The following is a 10109-nucleotide window of genomic DNA, read 5'->3' on the forward strand; positions in this document are numbered from 1 at the left end:
TTAATTATACAAATAATTAGTTCTTTTTGTATAAGATTCTACCTATATTTAATTCACAGACATTATCTAATGCTCAGTAAAAGATGAGTTTTCCCTCCTTTATCTCTCAGTGCAGTTTTACAAGTGTCAACCTGTCAGACCCCATCACAATTTCTGTGTACATTCAACGCAGCCAGTGCAGGATATTGTTGAGATCATGAGAAAAATTATTGTCATTCTAAAGTTAAAGAATTTAGTAAAGGCACAATGTGACCAAAACAAATTAGCACTGGAAAACTAACATTTCATACTTTTTTTATCATCTGATTTCACAGCCTTTTATCCTATAGTAGAGAACTTTGTGCATGTAATGTTTCTTTAAGGGCATCTTCATTCTGAATAATAGAGTTGGGAAAAGAGATACTTAAATTGGCACAAAGCTGAGCCTGGCATCAGCTCAGGAAAGAAGTAGAGCCAATTAATTAGGCACTTTGCCCAAGCTAATAGACCTTACATTTTGGATGGATTTTATCTTGCCTAAATGCAGCTGTCCAGAAGGAAGCTAGGAACTCTAGTCAATGATATTCTTCTAGATATCTTTTTAGTCAGGAGGAGAAACAGATGTCTCCATAGAGTGACGTCTCTCATATTTTAGACATGTATCATAGTATGAAAGTCACTGCCCTCTGCCATTTTTCCCATTGATGGTGGCTGGAATCTGGATGATTTGACACATTGGACTTGGACGCAACAACTTGAATTTGTTTAGTGTCTAGATGGCTGCTATAACACAACACCCATTGCACATGGGGCTGTGCTGCTTGGCTGCTTGCATCTGCTTCTAAACTGATGTGATTTCCGGGCTTAGACATCTTTACTCTGTGTTGCCAAACTTCACTGACAGTAAGCACACAAAAACCTAAGGGATTTAAGAAATTCTTTTGGCATCAGTATCGGTTAAAATCATAGAAATGGATGAGGTTGTAGGGCACCTTTAGAGATCATTTAGTCCAACGTCCCCGACCCAAGCAGGGTCATCTAGAACGGTTTGTCCATGACCTTGTTGAGTCAGCTGTTGAATCATCAGTAGGGCTGAAACTTCTGACTTATGCAGACTGTTCCTGTGCTGCTGGGAGCAGGGTAAACATTGAAATGTAAGGGGGGGTTGTCATCCTTTTGGTGGACCAGGCTTGGCATAGATGCAACATAGTGAAAGTCTCTGCTTAGCATATGTCCTGTGTTGTTAGATTGGTCAGTGTAGTCAAGTAACTGTTTTCACTGAGATGACAAATGTTCTTAACACAGCAGTCATTCATTTGCCAAAATTTCAGATNACTGTTTTCACTGAGATGACAAATGTTCTTAACACAGCAGTCATTCATTTGCCAAAATTTCAGATTCTGCCCATATAACAGATATCACAAAGAAAAAAATAAAATTTTAAAAGTCTGTAATTTGTTTGCCAGGGACAAAATAATATTCTTAGAAATGATCAAGCTATTGAAAATTAAAATACATATTGAGACTGATATCTACCATGAAAAGCTTTAATTTTTAAAATTCGAAAAATAATTTACAATAGAAAACACAACATGGTCATCTAATGGGCTTTCAGGATAGCCTAAATAATAGCTAGTGGTACTTCATAATGTAGGTTAGATTCAGTAGTAGCTCTTTTTGAAATTAGACTCTCTTATGCATGTTTATAATATGCTATTTGGTGAAACTTGCTCCATCTGGTAAGCAAAGCAGCTCAATATAGGCAGAACTTTGGCAATAGTTTGCAGAACCAGAGTCTGCTTTGCCTGGCATGCTCTAGCCTTACCCTTTCCCCCTGCAATGGCCCTGTTCCCACCTCCAGATTCCCATTCCATAGGCTCTGCATGACTGTTGTTCCTCTGCTGTCCCGTTGCTGGATTGCACTGGGATGAGAAATCGAGGCACCTCTTTCATACTTCTGTTTCTTTGTCTCATGCTTCAACACTCACAACTCCTCCTTATTTCTCTTCAAACTCCTTCAGTGATTGTCACACTGGGGATGCCCATCACTGTAGCTTGAATTTTCTTTATATCATCCTTTCAAATAGGTGTATTACAAAAGACTATACTTCTGATAAACACTTTGCATGTTCCTACAACACACATACTTATTTACCTGTATATTCATAGTTTACCTATCGTTTGTCTCCTTTCCTCAACTGCTGCCTCAAAAAGCCTGTTCGAATTTGCTGTGCACTGCATGTAACTGAAACACAGTATTTGGTGCTGGCAATCTTTCCATGTTGCTGGATCATCTCATTAGGAATATATGCATGTTGGTGCTCTGTAGCTCTCAGACCAGAGACTAGTTCAACTGTTTGTCTTCCTGTAGTGTAAATCTCTTGCAAAGGATTTCAGTGAAATGCTGGCTCCAGAAGTATGGTTGATTTAAGCAAGAATGGCAATTCAAGTTTCATTCAGACTTTTGGACTAAAATATGCATTCCTTAATTACCCATTTGTAAATAGTTGGGGACATGGAATATGTCTTGGTCTGCAATGTATAAAATGCTTTATAATAGATAAGCATTTTTGATAAGAATAACCCTGATTTTGCATTCATTTTTATCTGGGACTAAATGAAGTACCTCCTGTGTTAGTAGTAGTAGAAATATTGCAGCCAAAATAAATAATCCAAAAGACAGTTCCATGATAGGTTGCCCCAGACAACATTTTCCAAAAATGTTATGCAGGCATTGGCCTTTGTGTGTAATGAAACTCCTGTCATAAATCTCCTGCCAAGAAATGCTTGCTCTCACCAAGAGACTTGGTTCCAAAAGAAAGAGCCAAATGTCAAGCAAAGTGAAATGATAGGCCTTAAAATAACTATGATACTTAGCCTTATTTTGGATCATACATCTTCCAAATTCTGTTGAATCTTCACATACCTGTATTTAGCCACACCGTTAGCAGGTCAACGCATGCTATTAGCACTATTTCATAGGTGGGAGAGATGAAAAACACCAGATTTTCTCATTAGTGCTGATGCTGGCGCAGTGTGACACACGGCTGCAAGTGTGGGCGCTGCAAGTGTGGGCGCGCTAACAGGGACAGCACATTGGTGGCCTGGGCATCACGTTAACAGGACAGAGCAGAGACGGCAAAAGGACACCAGACAGACTTTGTGGGAGACCGGAATGGTCGAGGTGTCTGGCTATGGGGGCAGGACCTCTTCCAGGATCTGGAGATCAGGCAGCAGCGCAGCACGCTGGTTGTAGCAGCAGTGGTCCCTAGCCAACCCCAGTTTTACAAACATCACACATGGGGAGCACCAGTCCCTTTCTCTTGAGTATCTGACTGCAGAACAAGCACTGCAGGGAGTATTTTATAAAGCCCCAGCTGTTCTCAATGCTTTCTGCATTTCTACTGGGACTCTGGGTACTTCCTCATCTTCCCCTCGCTGATTTCAACTGGGAGGGATATCAGTCATGCATCTAAATCCATCTATTCCCTGTTTTTGCTTGATTTTATCAGTGGAGCCCAATCCAGTCCCAGTGGTTGTTGCAGGTGCTCTACATCGGGGCAGATGTGAGCTCTGCAAAGCTGTCCTTGCTCTTAGGAGCTTTCCCAGGGCACTGACTATAGGCTGGCAAGAATCCTGAACAATGTATTTTGAGTGAGGGAAGCAGTTCCCAGCTGGAGGGTTACCTAAGTGGTTTTGAATTAGACAGAAATAATAAAGTAAATGCTGCATCAACTCCCAAATCATCCAAGTCCCCTATTTGCTGCTGAAACATAAGACTGTGCTTCCAAAAAGAGCAAATAAATGCCATGAATCAGCATACTAATATGATTGTCCTAAAATTTCTGTGAAAGTAATCTATTTGCAGAGAGAGCTTTTTTCTCTTGTACAAAAAAAAAAAAAAAAAAAAAAGAAAGAAGAAAAAAGGAAAAAAAAATCTTTTATGCCCTTGCAAGACAGCAATGATTTCTTTTTCATTTCCCAAATGTGTTCTCTTTATAGATGGAAACACCTGTTTCCTCTGGCAAACTTCTTTGCTTACATCAGGCAAGTGGGCATTAAAGGGTCGAGCGATGCCTTGCCTTGGTGGCCCAGGAGGGCTGCTTTTGCCAGTTCTGCTGCTAAATGCTCTCCGTAACCCTGTTTGGATCTAGAAAGAAAATGTGTAGCTGCTCAGAAGTTTTGTCACATCACTACCTGGCTACTGCTGGAAGTGACTCCTCTGATGTGAGCAAATGTAAAGCAATTGGAAGAAGCCTGAGGAGATCCAGGACAGCCTGTTGGGTTGAGCTCTGCGGGTATCTTGTAGCCCTTTTGTGGATGGGATACAGCTTCCATCTTCAAGTCTGTTGTCCAAAAGTATTTCTTCTGTGCTGTTTTTTTTTTTATCAAATTAATATTATAAAACAGCTGTTAATGTGCTGAGGTCCGTTTCTTTAGTAAAACTATATGAATCAGTTTTTCTTTAGTTCTTTCTTTGAACAGAAAAGAAAGTATTTGGGAGAGAAATGCTTTTGGCTTGAATGGACATGAATAGCAACTGAAACAAAAAAAACAAAAAAACAAAAAAACAAAAAAACCTTGAAAGCTGGTTGTAATTGCCCACAGCATTTTGTTTTACTTAGAAGACATATTTAAAAAAAGAAAAGAGCAAAAGAAAAAACATTTGGCATGAAAAAGATCTGCTTTAAGCCATAAATTGGAGATGCACTTTGAAAAATGAAGGAAAACACAACAGACTTCAGTAATTTCTCCTTGTTTTGCTTTTCTTTCCAAAGCCAATCACTTTGAGTATTTTTTCTTTCCGCAAGTAGAGTGCTCAGTAAAAAGTCACTACATCCTTTAAAATCTTGGTACAAACCTTTGTGTTGAGGAGGATTTGGTATTAAAATCTGGGTTTAGTGATTTCACCTTTAACTACATCTCTGCTGTCTTTGCTGGCTGAATAGTACTTGTTTTCTGTTCCCCACATAAGTGTCATCAGTTTATTTTCCTAAAACCAATTGCTTTTTAAAACTATTCTGCACACTTCTCTGGATTTGAAGTAGTCACCTGGACAAACGGAAACTTTGCCAAAGCAGATGTGCAGATAAGAGACCGTTCTTAAACCCTGTATCTAGTCGTCTTTGTACTTTCTGCAGGTCAGTAATCCTCTTCCCCATTTCCTTAGCGAGTGGCTGACCCAAAGCCAGCAGAGGTCAGCAAAAAAGCTCCTTCCAAAACAGCAAGTGGTTATAGCACTGCAGGCAACTGGGCACTTGCTGAAGTGGCAATTTCTTATTTGTCCCCTAGACAAATATTGTTAGCTTCCTGAGAGCACACATGAGCAGGGTGATGTTGCTAGAAAAGTAGTGTAACACTTTGCTGTAGATTGAGGAATAACTCCATAAGACAACATGATGTTATAGTAGTAACAGCTGACAAGAGTGTACTATGGGTGTATGTGGAGGACATGCTCTGACTTTGTGCTAGTAAATATTGTTGAAGATAAGAGTGTAAATTAAGCATCTTCACAATATGAATTATCCCTCCTTTCCCTCTACTGAGAGAACCTAAGCAAAGTGCTTAAACTGGAAAAGTAAGATCTGAATGAATAAAACTAGGCAAAATGAATCCTACACTGTGCCCTGGAGAATGGGAGGTTTTTTTTTTTTTTTTATAAAACTGTATTTTGTAATCACAAATGTAGAATGGATCTTTTATGCTTTGAGGCAAAGCAAGCTTTGGTGCTTTGAAGTAAAACAAATAATAAATGATAACAAACTACTCTAGCAGACATATCCTGTCCCTTATGGCTAATTCCTCAAGACAGCTTTTTGTAAACAGATTTCTATCCACAAATTTATCTTTCGAAAATCTATTACGATAAATGAAAAGATAGTCAATGCTTTAAGCAGATTAGTGCTGTGAGAATACAAGATGAGAAAAATCCTTACTTTTAGGGTCATTAGCACGCCTATGGCAAAGCCTAGTGAGTCACCCTCAAGCTATGTGAGATGATATGCTTCATTAGACAGGAAAGACAGATATATATCAACTGATATATAATACAGAATGAAGTATTAAAACGGACATATGTTTGTTTTAATTATATTCTTACTGGAAGTTTGCAAAAGTACAAACACAGCACCTGGAGTTCCAGGTGGTCAACAGGTTTCAATAAAATATTGCATCCCTAAAACTGTCTCCTTGCTCTGACTGACATAGCTGAGCTGAGGAAATCAGGGTTTGATAATCTTTTTTTTTCATTTTTAATATTTATTAAACAAAGATAAGTAAGCATTTGTTTTGAATGTATTCACTCTCTACTATTCTCATAAATTAACAAGTCTCTTGTTCACTAGCATAAAGTGTATGGAAGGGAAAAATGACAGAACTTAACATGTATGAGAAAAAAAAGAAGATATTATTTGGAAAAAAAAAAGGAAATGTAACTGCACTTCTGAAATGAGTGATCCTTCCCCTATAAAGCTGCTAAGAAGAGTATGTGAATGTATTACCTAGAATTATCAACATCTCAGAGCAGATATGTAGGTAGTGTAAATCACTGGAGTCCCACTGGTTCCTATGGAGCTATATTAATTTGCACTCACTGAGGTTCTGTCTCCAAAATAGTTTTAGTAGTAATATCTCTAAATCTGTTTGATAGTATCTCTAGATATATCAATCAATGTTTGTACTGATACATTTTTTTCTAATATGTTGTCGCCTTCTGAAATAAAACTCTCCCCAAATCATCTACTTAGGCAGATATCTTAAAGATTTGCACCCTTCTACACAGGACTTCAAAACATTTAGTAAGTACACACAGTGTACCAAGCAGGTACTGAAACACACTCTGTGATTGATTGCTTCCTGTCCTGAGGTGGGATCCATGACACATCTGAGAGGCCTGGTTGGCACAATTGCTGGCTTGGTACAACTGATTGAGAGGCTGAGATTTGAAGTGGTAAATACATATTTTCTAGATCAGCAGCATTCTTCTTGGAGGAGATTAAACACAAAAGCCTTCCACACCTCTTTAGCATGAACCAGGAAGTCATAGTTTCTTGTGCCACTTGGTATGGTGTTCTTTAGAGAACACCATAGTTGTTCATAGTTCAGTTGTTGCCCACCACTGAAGAAGGTGTGTTGTATTTAATTTACCTGTAGCTTGGCTAGGATGTTTTACTTAAACAGAAAATGCCCAGAAAGGTCAAGATCATGTGCAATGAACACCTGAGATGGGTATCTATGCAACTGCAGTGCAGAGTTTTGAACATGCCATTGGGGTTCATTGAGGAAGGAACCTACCTGTGAGAGCAGAGTAGAGCTTTCGGGAAATCTACTTTTCGGTGTGCTTGGCTTGTGTAGATCTGGACTTGGCCTTCTGCATGTCCTGAGGGAGGTTGTTTAAAGCTAATGTGGGTAACTCTACACTGTGCAGCAGTCTTCAGTGTAGATAACCCGGCAGGGTTTAAGCATTTGGAGTTGACTTCCCAGCACGACTTCAGATTCCATGAAGGTGCTCCTTGGAGGCCTCCTCTCAGAGCGTTTTGTTGGCTCAGCCAGGCTTCGCTTGTGAAATCTGAGGGGATCACATCACATGGTTTATCCTGCATTTAATCACGTAGAACCCAGCATGACTATACATCAATCAACTAATTTTAGCAATGTTAAAACTGAAAAGAAAATAATGATATTTAATGAATATGCTGACCTGTCTCACCACATCAGCTTCTCTACCTTCCTTTAGATCCTTATGTTTTTTGGCAAGGGATTTTTAAGATTATTCAGACTTCTCTCCATTGCTGGTCATAGTCTATGGCTTCCTCGCATTGGTGCTGCTTCTATTTCTCATGTTTTGGGGGAAATTCAGCAACGTATTTTGTTGTTGTTGTTTTTTTTTTTCCTCTCAACTGCTCATTTTTAGTATATTCTTCTCCATACAACATACAAGTAAATGTACAAAAATCGTTTGCTCGCTCTGCTGACTTGCACGAGAGACAGGCCTCGTGTTCCATAATTTGACATATTTGCACAGACTTTGCGGCGTATACAGCAATATACGTAGCACTAAGCTTTCCTGGGTGCCTGGGTGCTCTGCCAGCAGGAGAAGACACAGCAGTGAAGGAAAGGGCATATGCAAACAAAATCTCATTGTGAAAGTGGCAATGTAGCTTATCTGTGTCATATCACAGGAGAAAAGGATACCCTCTTTATATTCTTCTTGTGTTTGAAGGAGGAAATGCATATTCCGGAAAAATAGTCTTTCTTGCTTATTTTGCATGCAAAACTCAAAAAGCAAAAAGCAAGGCAAGTTGTTTGATTTTTAGCTTTTTTTTTTCTGTATAATGAGAAATGCAGTGGCATAAAGGCTAAAACAGGGTTATAATATTTTATATTTTCTGTAGTTCTTCAAACCTGTTGGGGAAAGAATTAGTAATGTATCTATATATCTGGTAAAAATATCTCAATGACCTCATACTCACATTTGTGTAAACATCACCTCATCAGTTCCAGATACTTATACAGGAAACAAATCTGAATGCTCCTCTAGTGTTCTATACTTAGGCAGGTCAGCCGGCATATGTCTGGTCTGTAAATACCCGGTTTTACTTGGGTCCTTATTTTAAGGTTTATCTCTTAGGAGTTCGCTACAAATATGCCCTCAGCATTTGCCAACGTGCCTTTTTCCAAAGCAGCTTGCCCCTGAGGGTTTCCATTAAAAGGTTTATTAAACAAAAAGCAAGTACAAAGAAAAGCTGGTTGGTGAAGACTTGCTGAGGATTGAATTACTAAATATTGCCATAATAGTCCTGAACTGACAAAGTGAGTATCAAATGATTTTTTTGTAGCTGTCAGTCACTGCGGTATGTGAATACAGTTTGTTCTATATCCCAATCCTCATCTCGGTAATAGGCTTCTTAAATTAAAATTCTCTTTCATATTTTTCCTGATAATCTTTCCTAATTGACTCTAGTATTTGGAACAGACTTCTGACTTCGTAACTTGCTAGGGAGGGAGGAGGCAGTGATTATAGTGACATAATAAATTGTATGTTGCCTGGTGCAACTGTACAATGCTTGTTATTCTTATGAGTAGATGACCCTGAGTGTCACATGCTTCATTTTCCAGTTGGGAAGTAAAATAAGGAGGGACTGTAATAAAAAAAGGTATGTGTTACTAAGAATAAATACATGAAATAACAACAACAATAACTCGATCCTTTAGTTAATTACTTTTGCATTAAAAAGAAAAAAGAAAAGATATTCCTTGTTATAGATTCAGCAAATAAAAATCATTAGAACTGGGAAAAACATGATGGATTTTCAAGTTTAAGCTTCTAGATAGACAAAATATTGTAAATCTTCTAGAAAGAGAACTTACTATTATTTAGTAGGTAGCAAACAGTTTCTATTACAAGACACTGCTATTATTATTATTGTATTATGGTACAGATTAAAATCACATTGATTTTATGTAGGCCATCCTTACTACCAGAAGCAAATCATATATTCCTAATGGCTTTAGTATTTGAATGGTAATGACCAACCATCCCTAAACAACTTGGTTAAAGGTATAATCCATGCAAGCTATAGCAGAAAATAAATCATTGAATCATCAGTCACTCCTCATATGGTCACTAGAAAAACTTTCCTCACTAAGTGTCTGACTTTCTTTGCTTTCTAATACTGCCTGTATATCACTGGTCTGTTTTTGTTCTAAACGCAGATAGTGATGCTCCATGTGTGGATTCGGACAGTATTCTCTCAGCCACATTAATGGAAACAAGGAATCAAGAAGGCTTAAATTATTTGGTACTCGTCAAAGACAGCAGCCAAGATGCGGGAATCATCGATTCTGTTGAACTCAGTTAAGTCTGTTGAGAAAGTTCTACAAAATAGGGCATATGTAAAGAAAAACACTGTGCACTTTGCCGTACTTATAAAGACTTATTAAAAAAATAAAAAACTCTGAAGTATTTAGACTACTAGAAAGTATCATAAGGTAGTGAATGATACGTAGGAGAATAAGGAGATGATTACATACATGCAGATTTTCTAAACATTATGGTTTGGGTGTTTCACAGCTCATAGTTTAAGGGAATAAAACTTGTAATCAGATGATAAATGATTTTGCAGTTACGT

At 38.2% G+C, this 10109-nt stretch overlaps 1 protein-coding gene across 1 annotated transcript in view; it reads left to right on the forward strand.

Annotated features, from left to right (window-relative positions):
- Positions 1 to 9839, forward strand: part of ROS1 (ROS proto-oncogene 1, receptor tyrosine kinase) — a 72444-nt gene extending 62605 nt beyond the window's left edge. The window contains exon 44 of the mRNA XM_026041851.1: positions 9694 to 9839. Coding sequence (XP_025897636.1) covers positions 9694 to 9839 — 146 coding nt within the window. The remainder of the gene's footprint in view (positions 1 to 9693) is intronic.
- Positions 9840 to 10109: the final 270 nt, after the last annotated feature.

This window comes from Nothoprocta perdicaria, unplaced genomic scaffold (genome assembly GCF_003342845.1).
Source record: "Nothoprocta perdicaria isolate Ctin4 unplaced genomic scaffold, notPer1 scaffold_296, whole genome shotgun sequence".
NCBI classification, from domain to species: Eukaryota; Metazoa; Chordata; class Aves; order Tinamiformes; family Tinamidae; genus Nothoprocta; species Nothoprocta perdicaria.